The sequence below is a fragment of the Mesoplodon mirus genome, assembly GCF_964341445.2.
Source record: "Mesoplodon mirus genome assembly, chromosome: 5".
Taxonomy (NCBI): Eukaryota; Metazoa; Chordata; class Mammalia; order Artiodactyla; family Ziphiidae; genus Mesoplodon; species Mesoplodon mirus.
In genome coordinates, this window is record NC_138980.1 from 143,917,815 (window position 1) to 143,935,834 (window position 18,020).

The window sequence follows — 18,020 nt, forward strand, 5'->3', positions numbered from 1 at the left end:
TCCTATTAGTGGCAAGAAGGTGTGGCAAAGGGCCCAGGTTGGGGAAAACTGTCTGAACAGATGGGTTGGGCTCCAGAATCATCAAGGAGTAGGAACTGGAACCTGAGGGTCAGGCCACACCTACTGAGATGGGGAGCGTACTGTTTATAGACAGGGAAGAACAGCGTATGTTCAGATGGTCCCAAATGTGGTCATTTGCACGGCTTCTACTGTGCACCTTTCCCATCCACCCTCAGCATATTCCAGAGAAACACACCTAAAATTTTCTCACCTAAAATTTAACCATTTTGTCCCTCAGAGCCTCCAGCAGTAAAGCTGCATCGCTAGCTACCTGTTTTCTCAGTGAGAAAGTTCAAAAGGCCACTTGCTGTTTCCTATCGACTAAGCATTCCCTGGACACTCTCCCCCCACCCCCTCCTATCCCCTCCCAGAATTCATGATTTGACAACCTCGAGGCTCAGGGAGATGATGACATCTCCACCACCACCGTGAAAGTTACCCCCCCACACCCCATTCATCAGACAGGAAGAAAAGGCAAACACCGGTGTAGCTGTGTGCCCCTGAACAAGAAATTTATGAAAGGACCTGAGATTCTCACACAGAACACATAAATCTCTGGCAGCATTATGCCATATTGAACTCTTAACGCAAAACAATGGAGGACAGTGGCAAACCAGACCATTTTGGTGACTGTTGAAGAACAGCAAGGATGCCCTCATCGTGTATGATTCATTCTTTAAATGCTGTGAACCATACTAGTAAGTAGGAAGTCACAGGTCACACTAGTGAGTACAGAGAATGTTTGTAAAACCATTGCTCACCTCCTTTATTGGCAGTGTTTCCAGTAGATTCTCCTCCTCCCTTGCACCTAGTGAAATCCTTGTTCCTGACAACTCACCCTCACAAGGAAAGGCTATGACATCACCCATGGTTACTCCGAGGGAACTGTGATATTCTCAAATTAATCAGACAGAAAGATGAGGGAGGCAGATATATTTATCTATAAAATTTTATATAATCAGCTGTAGCAGGAAGGAACATGCCAGGAGAGAATGTTATAAAGGTGGGGAATAGGATACGTTGGTAGGTAAACCCTGCTGAAATGTGGCAAAGCCTCTTTGAAGTTACGGATTTAATTTAATCACAACCAGACAAAGAGCTGCGTGAACAGTCATGTGTGCTGATTCTCAAAACAAAACAAAATCCCAAGATATAAACTCCTTTTTTCCTACAGTGAAACTGGGAATTCTTCCAAGACTACTTAAAATAACACTTACTGTTCAATTATCTTGTGGGAAAATAGTGATTATATAGAGTTCCAAAACATAGCCAATCTGCCCACCTCCAGTGGAATTCAAAATACTTTGTTTAGTTAGTAAACAGTATTTATGGTGGTGTAGGTAGTTTTAAACCCACAATCCAGGGGCTGTTATAAATATCTTCCTTTGGTCTGTGACTTTCTAAACTCTCCAAGCATTCCTTCGATACTAGAGACTTTTCCAGAGATTATGGACAGAGGTGCACTTAAAAATATTGACACTAGGGCAAAACATGCTTTATTTGATTCAATAAATGTTTTTTTAAGATCTAAGGGGGCTGACATGTTGCACAGCTCTAGCGGGTGCCATTCCCACATACATGGTGTGCCCTGGCCTTGTGCAGTATACAACCTGTGACGCTGTACCTGGTGGCCAGGCCAACTGTGTGCCAGACTCAATTCTAGGCACTGCGGGGATATTAGAGAGTAAGTCAGTCAAAAATGTATGGCCTCACAGAGGCTACATTCTAGTGGGAAAAGACAGACAATAAGTGTAATAAGTAAGTAAAACACATGGTGATAGTGATCAGTGCTTTGTGGGAAAAGTGAGGAGGATAAAATTAGGAGCGTGAGGTGGAGGGTGTTATAATCTTTATTAGGAGGGCCAGGGAAGGCCTCACTGAGGCGACATTTAAGTAAAGAGTAGATAGAGGGGGCTTCCCTGGTGGCGCAGTTGTTGAGAGTCCACCTGCCGATGCAGGGGACACAGGTTCGTGCCCCGGTCCGGGAGGATCCCACATGCCACGGAGCGGCTGGGCCCGTGAGCCATGGCCGCTGAGCCTGCGCACCCGGAGCCTGTGCTCCACAACGGGAGAGGCCACAGCAGTGAGAGGCCCACGTACGGCAAAAAAAAAAAAAGAGTAGATGGAGGGAAAGGAGTAAAACCGTAAGACTCTGGTGGAAGAGTAGTCCTGGCTATGGGAACAGCAAGTGCAAAAGCCCTGTGGCTGGACCAGAATGCACAAGGGGGAAATTGTAGGAGATGAGGTCATGTTGGTAATGGGCCCAGATCATGCAGAGCCTTGTATGAAATCATAAGGACTCAGCTTTCCCTCTGAGTGAAATATGAGAAAGAAAGTCATTGGAGTGTTTTGAGCACAGTAGTGGTATGATCTGACATATTTTAGAAGGATTCTGAAGGCTTCTGTGTTGAGAATGATTGCATGGGGGTAAAGGCAGAACAGGTGAAGTGCTTAGAAGGCACCTGGGATAATACAGGCAAGAGGTGATGCCAGGCTCCTATGGGGCTGGCAGAAGGGAAGGTGGTGACAAGTGTCCTTATTTCAGATATATTTTGAAGGTAGGGCCAGCAGGATTTCTTGAGAGGTTAGTTTTTGAATAATAATAATAAAAAAAAAAAAACCAAAGGATGACCCCAAGGTTTTCAGCTAGAACTAAAAGCAACTGAGCGGCCATCATCAGATAAGGGGGATACAGTCAGTAGAGCAAGATTTTGAGGTAAGGGAAGCTCAGGAGGTCAGGAGGACGTGTTTTCAGTTGGAGATGTCTATCAGCCATCCATGGTGGTATTTTGTTTGGCATTAGAAGCTTACTATATATAATACCCACATTAAGATGAGAAATTTCAAAGCCTACAGCTTATAAATATAAATACTGTTCCTTATATTGTTTAGTTCCAGGCCATTGACAACACAAGGAGTCCGGTGAGTTCCATATGGCTACCTGCTTGGAACATAAAAGGAGCTGGTGATGGGAAGAATTCACCTGTAAGACTTCACATCTCTAGGAAGGGAGAAGACGGGTAAGAGAGTTCATTTTCAGCTCTTGGCTGGGAAACACTGCAATTATAAATTTAATAGCTAAACTCTTTGGCATATGTTGAAAGGCAATTTTAGTCTCCTGGCCTCATTATGCAGCCTCAGACTTCTGTGGCTGCCAGATCACTTCCTCAAACAGTGGGATGGCTACACCCTCAAGGTCTTTCAGTTCCCCAATGCAAAGTCCACCGACTTCATTATTGCTAGAACATCTTAAGCCTACTGTTCTGTCTCACAAAAATCCTGGAAATTAGCTTTTGCACTGGAAGCAATTGAATCAATAAAAACGGATTCTGTTACGTTGACTCATCCAACGTGCAGTTTTCCTGAAGTTAAACTCAAAAGCCAAAATAGTCAATTTAAAGCCTTGTGATGGTATTAATTCCACATTCTTGTGCCCTGGCGGGGAGGAAAGGAATGCTTTTAAGGTCACACATTTTTATAAATCAAAGCCCATGAGATAGTACCTTTTAAATAGGTGCTTTGGCAGATGGCTGCTATCAATGCTAAGAACTGGAAAAGCAACCATATTTGTAAACTACTTTACATTTTATAAAGCACATTTTATCCTTTATTTTATTATAAGGATCTTCTTTGATCCTTATAAATACTCTGTGAGATCAAATATTATAACTACTCCTGTTTTCATATAAAGAAACTGACTCTGTCTGATTGGCAGCAAAGTCTAGATCTGCCCTTTCACTCCAAACCTCCAATTCTTTCTGTCACATTAAGCTGACTTAGAACTCTTCCAGGAGAGCTACTCACTGTTGTCCTGTCGCCTGGGCCCTAAGCAAATTAACAAATAGGTTCCACCTGTGCCACTTAGCATTTACCAGATCCTTCTTCAGACGGAGTTGATGGATGGAAAAGTTTCAGACAAGTAGCCACCAGGAAGGTGTGTGTGTGTGAGTCCCAGCACCATCGTGAATGAACTCATTCTAAAAACAGACATTCAGGCATTAACCCAGAGGAAAGCTTAAAATGATAAGACTAGCTGGTGAGGCACAGAGGATTTTCACAGGTCACTGAAGGGCTCCGGATACTCCAGAGCAGATCTATTCCACATGCAAGTCACAAAAGATGGGCATGTATGTGTGTCCCTATGTTTGTGGGCACACATACAAATTTGTGTCCAGAGCAGGGAACATTTCAAGTGCCCTTTCTACTATAACGCAAACCATTTAAAAAATTCAGCCATAAAGATAACTTTAACTTAGTGGAAAAAAATTAACAACTATGATGTGACAAAGGTAGGTGAATCAACACTGGAGGGGCCCATGGGGGTCTAAAAGGTACTTGGTTCCCTACTTACCCTGCCAGCCAAGGGAAAGTCAATGTTGATAGGAAACACGCCACTTTGTATACCTATATGAATAGTGTTGGTTTAAGTACATGACAATAGCATAATAATTAGTTATAAAAATGTCAACAGTAGGTTTTTTAAACTTAAAACTGCAAGGATATATTACAGTCAGACTTCTAATGCCTTTGCAGAATCAAAAATATGACTAAGTTAGAAGTTGGTGAAAATAACTAAAACGTAATGGAAGAACAAAAAGGAATACATATGTCGTGGATTTAAAATAAAAGCAAACCTTGTGAATAAGCAACGTAAGCATGTTAAATGGCACTACCAGGAAAACCTGTCAAGAGAATTTTACCTTTGGAAAGAGACATAAAGGAGGATATTGGCTAATATTTAAAGGCTACATAATGACAGACGAAGACATGATTATTTTGGAAAAGGGATCAGAATAGCATCCTTGGCCAAGAAAAAGAAGAAATGGACCAAAGCTAATCCGTGACAGATGAGAAATGGCTGAGGATGAGGCAGTGGAGGGAGGTGGGGAGGAACTAGTTATTTAAAATCCTGATTTTCCTCCTGTATATTTTTACAAGGAGCTAATGAGAGTACCTCATATGTGCACAGTAGTTTAGTTTTTGAAGTGTTTTATTCTCTCACAAGGTGCTAAAAACTTCTGGTTTGGTCAGGATGGCATTTTCTTTGTGCTCTAGAGAGGCTGTGTGGCTTTCCCAAAGTCACCCAGCTAGTGGTGGGGAAGCTGAGGGTAAAACCCTTCTGTTCTGGCTCTTGACTTATATGACAAATCCCTGTCTATGAGAGAATGAAAAGACAGATGGGAACTGTCATCCCAGGCAACCCTTTTCTGTAACAATTTTTCATTCAAAATGCTAAATGAAGTTTATCTTACTTTATAAAGTTTATATGAAAATTATATTTAAATATTATTTATAAATGCCAATTACATTCTGCCACTTTCTTCCTTGGTTACTTATAAAAATATGTCCACTTGGAACACCTTACCTCTGTTTGCATTAATCTACCCTATGCTTATTACTTCTTAGCTCTGTAAACTTAGACAAACTAATAAAGCTTTCTAAGCCTCACTCCTCTCCTCTCATTTGTAAAATGGATAATCATTTGACAAAGCTCTTAAAGAGTCATCATGAGTATTATGTGTTTGGCAAAGAATTTACCAGTATTGGTATTACCAATGTACTATATGACATAATCTTTGATGTCTGCTGCAGAATTGAATGTTACTTCTTTATTATTTATCTAAAATTCTCTACAAGAGATATTTTCTACAATCTGTTATATTTGTAACACACATAATGCTTTACTACAATTTTTCTTAATTAAAAAGTAAAAACGGGGACTTCCCTTGTGGCTCAGTTGTTAAAAATGCACCTGCCAATGCAGGGGACACTGGTTCGAGCCCTGGTCCAGGAAGATCCCACATGTCGTGGAGCAACTAAGCCCGTGTGCCACAACTACTGAGCCTGCGCTCTAGAGCCCACAAGCCACAACTACTGAGCCCACGAGCCACAACCACTGAGCCCGCATGCCTAGAGCTGGTGCTCCGCAACAAGAGAAGCCACCACAATGAGAAGCCCATGCACCTCAACAAAGAGTAGCTCCCGCTCGATGCATCTAGAGGAAGCCCATGCACAGCAATGAAGACCCAATGCAGCCAAAATAAATAAGTAAATAAGTAAATAAATAAACAAATAAATTTATAAAAAGTAAAAGCTATACTATATATAGATGGAAGGTTTTTTTTTTTTTGGCTATGGCACTTGTTCATTATATTTCTCCTCTTAAAGAACAAGCATGCACTGGTCCTCACTAGAGCAAGAAAATACATTTCCACAACTGGAAATACCCTCAATTCCCAGACAGTCCTCGTCACACAAGTGATTGCAGTGTCCTAAGGTTTTTGAGTCATATAATGAGATCAGACGGTTCTTGGGACAGGCCCTCAGATGAGACAAACAGAAAGAGTGCATATCACCACAAGCTTCCAGGAAATGACTTTAAACATATCACAGTCCTTTGTATAACTGTTTGTGATAAGGATTGCATCACCTACATTGGAACATCCTGTGTATAAAGTGAGGGCTCCAAAGTGGGATGACCCTTTGTGGGTCTCACTCAGGGGAGGAGAGACCACAGCTTTCCGTGCAGGTAGAGTGCTCTCGTGCTCTATTTGTGAGGTAATCTTGCTTTTAAAGTCATCCAGCTCACGTGAGACCATGAGAAACTTTCAAGAATTTGCAAAGCCGTATTACTACTGTTTTTAGAATAAAAGTCCACAGTGTCATAAAAGTATAATAAATAAAACTAGCAAAGGAGTCAAGATTATTTTGTTAAAATCTTGTAGATCCCAGTGCAAAATATGCCTATAAATTCTTAGAAAAATGGGACATATGGAACAGCTAAAGTTGTACTTTAAAAATAGTGGAGTGTGATTTAAGAAAACTCAGACTAGAGCTCTAAGCGAGTTGTCAGAAGGCAGGAAAGGGCTGAAAGATAGAGTCAGGGCTCAACAAGACAGACTGTAAAGAAAGTCCAAGTGAGCAGAGGAAAACACTGCCAAGACAGCAGCTTCACAACAGGCAGTAGGGAGTAAAAAAAATAAAGGGATGTGTGAGTATGTATTACATATATAAAGTCTAAGGGAAAAAGACTCAGTTTATTAAAGAAATTCATAGTAATATCACTTTCTGTGCCCGAAGTTAACTTGATTAGTATCAGAAGAAAAGTTAATGTTTAAACAGTCTTTCCCACATCTGCTACTCCCATAATGTCTGTGCAATTGTCATAAATTAGGAGTGGGGAAGGGCACAGTGCCAATTGTCAAAGCAAACAGGCAATTCTGGATTCCAAAGTTTCGTATTATGTTCCTTGAGCCGCAGGATTGTGAACGCTGCTGGACCTACCCACGGCCACCCCAGCACTGGAGTGGGAAAGCCCACTCACCTGGACCCTGCTCATCCCTGCCCTCTGGGCAAGGCACCTTGGCAGGGCCAGCTAGTGAGAGAGGCCAGGATGGAACCCTGTCCCTTTAGTGTCCCAGGCCTTGGTTTCTGTCTACTGGCTTCATTCTAAGTCAGCGTTCCCTACTCCAGGTGACAAAGCGTCCTCACAGGCATTCATGCTCCCTTTTGCAGTAGAAGGCTCCAGACAGATCCTAGCTCATCTGGAGCTCTTTCCAATGAATAAATGGGCTGTTGAAGGCTTATCAAATAAGGGCTATAATTTATACCTGTCAACTAAAAAAATTATTCACAATCTAAAAGTTGAGAGTTATGTTTTATCCGGTGGGACTTTTAGGACTTCCAAGCCCTGGAGGCCGCATCTCAAGTAACCCTGAGAGAACTGCTCCCAGGAGGCGAGGGGGGAGCCAGGATATATAAGAGTTTTGTAACAAAGGGCAGGTAGTCTGAACGTCAAAAGATGACTGTTAATTAAAGAAAACCAGATATGTCAAGCTAAAGAATTTAGCTTCTTTAGAAAGCTAACTTTTCAGAAAATTTAGCTTCATTTTCAGAAAATGAGCTTTTAATAGTAAGTTAATATAGCAAGTGACACGAAAGGCACACAAATGCTGTTAACTCTGGGGTTGGCTCTTATGCCTCTGGCACTATTCACGACTGCCTGCTGGGCACATCCATCTTCCTCACTGACTCGACTCCACGTGCCTTAAAGTCAAGGTCTGTGTTTTGTACTTCCTGAACCTCACATAGAATCCAGCCTGTGGTGCGTTAGAAAATCATGTCCATGACTCGGATGTTACACGGCCAGATCAGTGAGGGACCCAGGCTGGCATGCCAGGCCAAGTTCTGTTCTCTTTCCTTTCTGCTTCACACCTTCACAGGCTGTAGCCCTCAGGTAAGATGCTCTCTTCTCTTCTTCCTTGGGGTGGGGTATGCACATACCAGCTGGTGGTTATACGGAGGCTTGAGGGAAGGAAGGCCTCAATAAGCCTCATACTACATCTAACCAGAAAGCTCTATACTGGAGCTAAAAGCACCAGCCCAGCCAACAGTAGAGTGCTACCTTGTTGGCCACTAACCATTGTCTTGTGTTTATGGATCTTTCCAGAATGTCATGAGGAGGTCAAGGCAGGATTTAGAAATGCCTGGTGTCCCCGGTCTTGACATAACCCTATCAGCACCAGAATCTCACCATAAACTGTTAACATATTTGTCTTTTAGCAACGCTTTGTATGCTTAGAGGGACTCCTGGAAAGAGAAAGGAGAAGGCTTCCCTGGTGGCGCAGTGGTTGAGAGTCCACCTGCCGATGCAGGGGACACGGGTTTGTGCCCCGGTCCGGGAAGATCCCACATGCCGCGGAGCAGCTGGGCCCGTGAGCCATGGCCGCTGAGCCTGCACGTCCAGAGCCTGCGCTCCGCAACGGGAGAGGCCACAGTGGTGAGAGGCCCGCGTACCGCAAAAAAAAAAAAAAAGAGAGAGAAAGGAGATATGGCTCACTTTGCCAGGACTCTGCCTGCTAGGTTCCTGTCAACTTTGTCCCTTTTGGTCTTAACTTCCAACCTGCTGTGTGGCCAGTGCTTGAGTTGCCTACAGTCCTTGACAGACTTATCGTCCCTAACGGCATCTATTGCTAACAGTGCCTCTTTCTCTGTCCCAGAAAAACTGTTACTTAAAAAGAATACCCTCAAGTTTAATGCCAGGTTGTCCTCAGCAAGGCCACACTTATGAAGTGGACCATCAGAGTGCGTCTGAAGGTCTTGTTCAGCGCCTACGTAAGTCTGTCTGCTCGAGATCACTTTGTAGACTACCTCGGGTGAATCAGTGGGGACTAGGACTTTCATTCAGTAATTCAACAAGTAATGAGTGACTCCTCTGCTCGATGCCAGGTGCCACTCTGGGTTCTGAGCACGTACCAGTGCACAAAGCAATGTCCCTATCCTCGGAGACGGAACAGAAGATGCATAATGAGCATATAAACATATAAAGATAATTTCAGATATAATAACTGCTATTTAGAAAATAAACCAACATAAAAGGCTAGAGAGTGACTGGGAGGTTGTGAAGTGCTGATTCAGACAGGCTGGCTCTGAAAGGTCTCTCTGAGCAGGAGGCATTTGAGCAAAACTGAGAAATAAGACCCAAAATCTTGGGAAGACTGTCCCTTCCAGGAGAAAAGCGTGTGCACCGAAGCTCTGAAGCAGGAATGAGTTAACAATATTCTCCCACCTGTTCACCTCCACTCTTAAGACCCACCCCATGATTCACCTCCTCCAAGATGCCTTCTGTGACACACCACCCGTATGAGTGATAATTTCATTTTGTTTCCCCACCATACAGACAGGCACGCTTCAAAATGTGGATAATTTGGATTCTGAGTGTTTCTTTGAATTCCATTTTTTAGAGCACCAGACATAAGTTCACACAGGAAAAAGGGTATGAAAGATGGAATATTGCCTGCCATATCAGTAAACAAAGGATGTCATAGTCATCAGCATTGCAGCCACAGCCGATGATGAGCTGGTGAGCCCTGAGGGCACAGGAAGGAAAGAATACCTGCCATCTAGCAGCCAACAGCCTGCAGCCACTCCCTTCGGTGAGCCCTGAGGAAACTCAGGGTATGAAAACACAGGATACTGGCCCCAGATAGCTGAGGTGCACATCAAAGGAATGATTTCAGTGAGTTCAGATTCTTGCATCTTCCGTACATAGAAAAGCGCTAAATCCTTTAACTTGACATATCTGGTTTTCTTTAATTAACAGTCATCTTTTTTAAAATTAATTAATTAATTTATTTTTACATCTTTATTGGAGTATAATTGCTTTACAATGGTGTGTTAAGTTTCTGCTTTATAACAAAGTGAATCAGTTATACATATAAATATGTTCCTATATCTCTTCCCTCTTGCATCTCCCTCCCTCCCACCCTCCCTATCCCACCCCTCTAGGTGGTCACAGAGCACCGAGCTGATCTCCCTGTGCTATGCAGCTGCTTCCCACTAGCTATCTATTTTACGTTTGGTAGTGTATATATGTCCATGCCACTCTCTCACTTCGTCCCAGCTTACCCTTCCCCCTCCCCCTATCCTCAAGTCCGTTCTCTAGTAGGTCTGTGTCTTTATTCCCGTCTTACCCCTACGTTCTTCATGACATTTTTTTTTTTTTTAGATTCCGTATATATGTGTTAGCATACGGTATTTGTCTTTCTCTTTCTGACTTACTTCACTCTGTACGACAGACTCTAGGTCCATCCACCTCACTACAAATAACTCAATTTCGTTTCTTTTAATGGCTGAGTAATATTCCATTGTATATATGTGCCACATATTCTTTATCCATTCATCCGATGATGGACACTTAGGTTGCTTCCATCTCCTGGCTATTGTAAACAGAGCTGCAATGAACATTTTGGTACATGACTCTGTTTGTTTGTTTGTTTGTTTTTATTAGTTTCTGCTTTATAACAAAGTGAATCAGTCATACATATACATCTGTTCCCACATCCCTTCCCTACTGCGTCTCTCTCCCTCCCACCCTCCCCATCCCACCCCTCCAGGCGGTCACAAAGCACTGAGCCGATCTCCCTGTGCTATGCGGCTGCTTCCCACTATCTATCTACCCTGCGTTTGGTACTGTATATATGTCCATGCCTCTTTCGCTTCGTCACAGCTTACCCTTCCCCCTCCCCATATCCTCAAGTCCATTCTCAAGTAGGTCTGTGTCTTTATTCCTGTTTTACCCCTAGGTTCTTCATGACATTTTTTTTCTTAAATTCCATATATATATGTTAGCATACGGTATTTGTCTTTCTCTTTCTGACTTACTTCACTCTGTATGACAGACTCTAGGTCTATCCACCTAATTACAAATAGCTCAGTTTCGTTTCTTTTTATGGCTGAGTAATATTCCATTGTATATATGTGTCACATCTTCTTTATCCATTCATCCGATGATGGACACTTAGGTTGTTTCCATCTCCGGCCTATTGTGAATAGAGCTGCTATGAATATTTTGGTACATGTCTCTTTTTGAGTTATGGTTTTCTCATGGTATATGCCTAGTAGTGGGATTGCTGGGTCATAAGGTAGTTCTATTTTTAGTTTTTTTGGTTTTTTGGGGGTTTTTTTTGCGGTACGCGGGCCTCTCACTCTTGTGGTCTCTCCCATTGCGGAGCACAGGCTCCAGACGCGCAGGCTCAGCGGCCATGGCTCACGGGCCCAGCCACTCCGCGGCATGTGGGATCTTCCCGGACCGGGGCACGAATCCGTGTCCCCTGCATTGGCAGGCGGACTCTCAACCACTGCGCCACCAGGGAAGCCCTATTTTTAGTTTTTTAAGGAACCTCCATCCTGCTCTCCATAGTGGCTGTACCAATTCACATTCCCACCAGCAGTGCAAGGGTGTTCCCTTTTCTCCACACCCTCTCCAGCATTTATTGTTTCTAGATTTTTTGATGATGGCCATTCTGACTGGTGTGAGATGATATCTCATTGTAGTTTTGATTTGCATTTCTCTAATAATTAGTGATGTTGAGCATTCTTTCATGTGTTTGTTGGCAATCTGTATATCTTCTTTGGAGAAATGTCTATTTAGGTCTTCTGCCCATTTTTGGATTGGGTTGTTTGTTTTTTTGTTATTGAGCTGCATGAGCTGCTCCTATATTTTGGAGATCAATCTTTTGTCAGTTGCTTCATTTGCAAATATTTTCTCCCATTCTGAGGGTTGTCCTTTCATCTTGTTTATGGTTTCCTTTGCTATGCAAAAGCTTTTAAGTTTCATTAGGTCCCATTTGTTTGTTTTTGATTTTATTTCCATTACTCTAGGAGGTGGGTCAAAAAAGATCTTGCTGTGATTTATGTCATATAGTGCTGTGCCTGTGTTTTCCACTAAGACTTTTATAGTGTCAGGCCTTACATTTAGGTCTTTAATCCATTTTGAGCTTATTTTTGTGTATGGTGTTAGGGAGTGTTCTAATCTCATACTTTTACATGTACCTGTCCAGTTTTCCCAGCACCACTTATTGAAGAGGCTGTCCTTTCTCCACTGTACGTTCCTGCCTCCTTTATCAAAGATAAAGTGAACATATGTGTGTGGGTTTATCTCTGGGCTTTCTATCCTGTTCCATTGATCTATATTTCTGTTTTTGTGCCAGTACCATACTGTCTTGATTACTGTAGCTTTGTAGTATAGTCTGAAGTCAGGGATCCTGATTCCTCCAGCTCCATTTATCGTTCTCAAGATTGCTTTGGCTATTCGGGGTCTTTTGTGTTTCCATACAAATTGTGAAATTTTTTGTTCTAGTTCTGTGAAAAATGCCAGTGGTAGTTTGATAGGGATTGCATTGAATCTGTAGATTGCTTTGGGTAGTAGAGTCATTTTCACAATGTTGATTCTTCCAATCCAAGAACATGGTATATCTCTCCATCTATTTGTATCATCTTTAATTTCTTTCATCAGTGTCATAATTTTCTGCACACAGGTCTTTTGTCTCCTTAGGTAGGTTTATTCCTAGATATTTTATTCTTTTCGTTCTTTTGACGTTCAGACTACCTGCCCTTTGTTGCAAAACTCTTATATATCCTGGCTCCCCCCTCGCCTCCTGGGAGCAGTTCTCTCAGGGTTACTTGAGATGTGGCCTCCAGGGCTTGAAGTCCTAAAATTTTTCACCGGATAAAACATAACTCTCAACTTTTAGGTTGTGAATAATTTTTTTAGTTGACAGGTATAAATTATAGCCCTTATTTGATAAGCCAACAACAGCCCATTTATTCATTGGAAAGAGTTCTAGATGAGCTAGGATCTGTCTGGAGCCCTCTGCTTCAAAAGGGAATATGAATGCTTGTGAGGACCCTTTGTCACCTGGAGTAGGGAACGCTGACTTAGAGTGAAGCCAGTAGACAAAGCTTTGCTGAAGGAGAAAATTTAGGGAACAATTCTACCATCTAGAAATGGTCCAGTGGCAGCACTAGCCAGCTGAGCATTTACAAAGCCTAATGGATATCAGTTTACAGAGTAAGAAAGGAATACAAATGTATTTATCTACCTATCTATCTAACATCAAATGGTCAAAATCTGGTATTATGAATTTACTATGGAATATTTATAGAAAATTTTCTATCTAGGTTTAAAAAAGGTACCTTTATGCCATCCCATTAATTATTAATCTGAGAGTTACCAACTCCCAAAGAAAAATCCTTCATTTATGGATATTTGAGGACTACCCATTAGTAACATATACATGCACCAATTTGAACAAGCAATTGTAGTCAAATATTAAATTTAGTGTTTTTACTGAAGTGATAAAGACGAGACTATTCTTACCAGTTGCCTTCTGGATTTATGAACTGCTGCACTGCATAGCCAAACTGTTCACTTGAAGGACCAGAAAATATCTTTGCTTCCAGGAGACCAACATTGTACGCCACACAGCAATTTAAAATGCCTATGAAGGAAAAATAAAAACGTAGTCCATATTTACAATTTGTGAATGTAAGTTTGTAATACAATTATCAAAGGCCACTTTTTAAAAAAAGTGTTTGAAGTAATAATTATTCTCTTTATCAATGTTTACCAAGAAATAGAGGCTACTGATTTTTAAGAACTAATTTGGGGCTCTGACACCATGCTAAGTACTTTACTTCCATGATTCATTATTTCATTCATCTTCATAGCAATCCTAAAATATGACTTTTTTTTTTTCCAGCCACACAGCACGGCTTGCAGGATCTCAGTCCCCCAACCAGGGATCAAACCTGTGTCCACTGCAACAGAAGCATGGAGTCCTAAGCACTGGACAGCCAGGGAATTCCCTGATTGCTAATATTATATTTGTTTTGCAGAAATTTCTGAGGTTCCTGGAGATAAGTGTGTCTCACAGGTAGAAAGTGATAAGGGAAGGGCAGGATTTGAACACGGGGCTGTCTGATTGAAGAGCTTGAACTCTTAAACAACATATTACCTCTAGGGATTAAGTAACCTCAGTTCTATTTGTCCTTCCTAATGCAAGACTCTAAACCACCCAAGGGCAGGGTTGGAAGGTTATCTTCTATTTCTTCTGAATCTCCCTGAAGATCTTGACACGAACTCTATATGAAATGTCTGTTGAAAAAGCATTGCTGACTACATCAAAGGAGGTAAAAAAAAAAATCACAGCTGCTTGAAAATTGTATCATTTTTTTCAGAAAGGATCATTTCTGAGAATGAAAATGTAAGGGAAAGGGGTCATATCTTTTATTCCAGCAGGAACTGCAAAAGTGGTTTTGCTTTTTGATGCTTTTTTCTGAGTGTTCGAGAAATGATATTCATTTTCAAAAACAACAAAGGCCTTGATAGGATAAAGCCTGGATAGACCTCTTTAAAAAACCTTGTTTGTGATGGAAAGGGAAAGAGGGTAAAGAGTAAGGTTGATGAAGTCTCCCCCTCTGACACTGATAGCATTAATGCTGGTCATCCTACATTCTAGAGAAAGAAGGTTGTGTGGATATTAACGTTCTCCATGGAGATGGGAACAGGCTTCAAGCTGTTTGAGATCAGTAGTTACCTTAGCAGACACTGAAGGCAGAGTGGACTTCTCAAAACTGACATCAAAGTTCCATTAATATGTGTTTTCACAAAGGAATAACCCACTTTCTGGGCCACATTGAAAGTGCACAGTATTTCATAAATCTATTGTTTCAGGCATTGAAAGGATGGAGGAAAAGGGCTGGCTCTTCCATTATGCCCATGTACTTCTGGGGACAGATTCTGAAATGTGCTCCAAAGGAATAATGAGGTCAGTGATGAAGCTTTGGGGACTTAAAGTAGTTGACGTGCCTCTTTACCTGCCAAAATCATTCTACTGCGGATTTGTTCACTCAAGAGTACTCAGCTCACTATTATTTTTTAGAAATAAATGTGCTGCCAGGAAGAGAAGGACAAATCATAATTTTCAAATATTCTGTAGCAAAATCTACACAGCTTCACATTTGCAAATTTTCTCCTTAATATCTATTTTTGATATGCACCACTGCTTCTTTATACTTTTCAGGAAATAAAACGCAAACGAAAATAATGTAGCAAAGTAAGCAGAGAACCAGAACTGACATTCAGAATATTGGTGTTTCCAATCAACAGTTTAACTTTACCCCATGGTGCAGAACTCAATAAATCCTATTTAAATACGTTACCAATTATCTAACAAACTAGTAAAAGCTTGGGGGGGGGTGATATCAAACTGTCTCCTCTTTTAAAATATCTTTTGCTAGAAAGACCACATATGGTCATATATATAATGACCTCATTTTTTTCCCCATTAATTAGACCTTGGCAGATCACAGCATGACATGAAATCACTATGGAGTCCATTTTATCACGTAGCAGTTAAATTTTATTATATATATGCACAAATGTGTGTATACATACTTATATGTATATACTATGTGTATACGTACATATATGCATGTGTATATACACACATATATAAACTATTAGTTAAAAATGTAAATCATATCATTTCATCTCTCTGCTTAAAATACCCCAATGTCTGAGAATAAAATCCAATTTCCTTACCACAGTTTCAAAAGCCCTTCATGATCTGGCCCTTGTGTATCTGGTGACTTTCACTTTCCACCACTGTCCTCGCTCACTGTGTTCCAGCCACACTGGCTCTCCTTCTTTCCCTTGAACACATCCAGTTCATTCTGCTTATGGCCTTTGCAGCGGCTTGACCCACTGCCTACAGCACTCTTCCCCACTCGGTATTTGTGTCCTGCCACCTATTCACCATTTAAGTCTTTGCTCAAGTCTCTGCTGTTCTCGTAGAGACCTCCCCTCCCTCCTCTACCAGCAACATCCATCATCATTACCCCAATATCGCAGCGCTTATCATCTGAAGTGATCTTATGTATCTGCATTGTTTTGTGTCTCTCTGCCTACTAAAATCTAAGCGACTTGAGAGCTCAGATCTTATTTCTTTTATTCACTCCTATTTTCCCAGCACCTAGGGTAATATTTGTTGAATGAAATGAATGTTTAATGAATATGTGTTCTTTGATAATGATTTGGAATATAGACAAAATTAGGGGGAGAAAGATCACTCATAATCATATCATTCTCATGCAAGGGCAGTTCATTTCCTTCCAGTATTTTTTCCCTCTAATATTTAAACCATAATGTATATTCCAATTTGTAGCCTACTATTTCTTAATGCTTCTGTTTGTCCGCCTATGTCAGAATCATCTTGATTCATTTGATCCCCACCAACCTTGTGAAACAGCAAAACCTAGCTATTATTACCAATGTACAAATATGGAAACTGCAACTCATGGAGATTAGATGTCTTTCTTGCTCAGTGTCACACAATTGGTAGTTGATATCTGAGTCTTGGTCTGGCTCATCTTCTCAAACTTATTGTCCAGAATTTCCATTCATAAACGGTCTGCTCATTTTTCTCAGAAAACATGTCCTTCTCCATCACCATTCCTTCATTCCATTGATACTAAACCTCTTCTTTCCTGTACTTCAATCCTTCCCTCAAGAGCCTGCCACTTTTGATAAATCTGGACAATCTCAGTTCACTATACTTATTTTCCTCAAATATATATTTAAAACTCACTATGCCACCATTTCACACTTTGCCTATGATAGCTAATTAGCTTCTAAAAATTTAATGTAAGTATTCTGTCTAATTCAATGTCTATTTCCTCTTTACAGTCTCACTGGTCATAGTAATGTGTTCCTATGTCTGTTCTCATAAATTAACTGAATCATATGGAAAATAACAACCCTATTTGGTTCATTGGGTTGCCTTACCCCCCAAACATGCCCACACACTAAGAAATGAATCACTCAAAAAATATTTATCCAACTCCTTTGTGCGAGGCATTTTCTTAGGTCCTGGAAATATAGCAATGAACAAAACAGACAAGATCTCTGCTGTCTTTGAGCTTCCATTCTTGTAATTGGAATAAAATAATGAACAGTTATATCATCATGGGATAAGTATTAAATTTCAGAAAGCTAAAAGAACCCTGATCCAAAAGTTGAGAAGAGGGTACATCTGAGTTTGAAGCCTTCATAGAAGAGGTGGCAATCCATGGACCTTGGAGGATGAGCTGGAATTCACTGCATAAAGAGGAAGGCCAAGGTCATTCCAGGCCCAACGAACATGCTGCTCAGTATTATGGAGAAGTGAAAGAGAAAAGTATGGGGACGGTGAGAAACTGGCCCAGCAAGTCATAAATTATTAATTTATACAGTCCAGGTCTATATTAGATGCAGTGAGTTTCAAGGTGACTTCAGCCTTGTCCTGTCAGGGTCATGTCAGAGTGTAACTCTTCCCTCCTGTCCTCATGCAGATGCCTGTGAATGCAGTAATAGTGCAGCAAAGTACTTGCTGTATATTTGTTGATAGTAACCGAGCCCAAGTATTCAGTGAATCTCACAAAACCTACTGTGAAAATAAGCAATGTATGTCCTGGAGGGTTAACTAATTTCCTCTCTGTCCGCAAATAAAAGGGTGTCGTGTTTCATCCTTGATTATAACCTGGCTTGTTGTCATTTTTATATCCACAGGCAAACCAGATAGTTAAGCACACATTGATTAATGCAAACTTCTTTTTTCTTCCACTCATTAAAAAATTTT

At 41.1% G+C, this 18,020-nt stretch overlaps 1 protein-coding gene across 1 annotated transcript in view; it reads right to left on the minus strand.

Moving 5' to 3' along the window:
* Positions 1-18,020, minus strand: part of ITGA2 (integrin subunit alpha 2) — a 109,117-nt gene that overhangs the window by 69,690 nt on the left and 21,407 nt on the right. Inside the window, exon 2 of the mRNA XM_082621640.1 lies at positions 13,721-13,841. Coding sequence (XP_082477766.1) covers positions 13,721-13,841 — 121 coding nt within the window. The remainder of the gene's footprint in view (positions 1-13,720; positions 13,842-18,020) is intronic.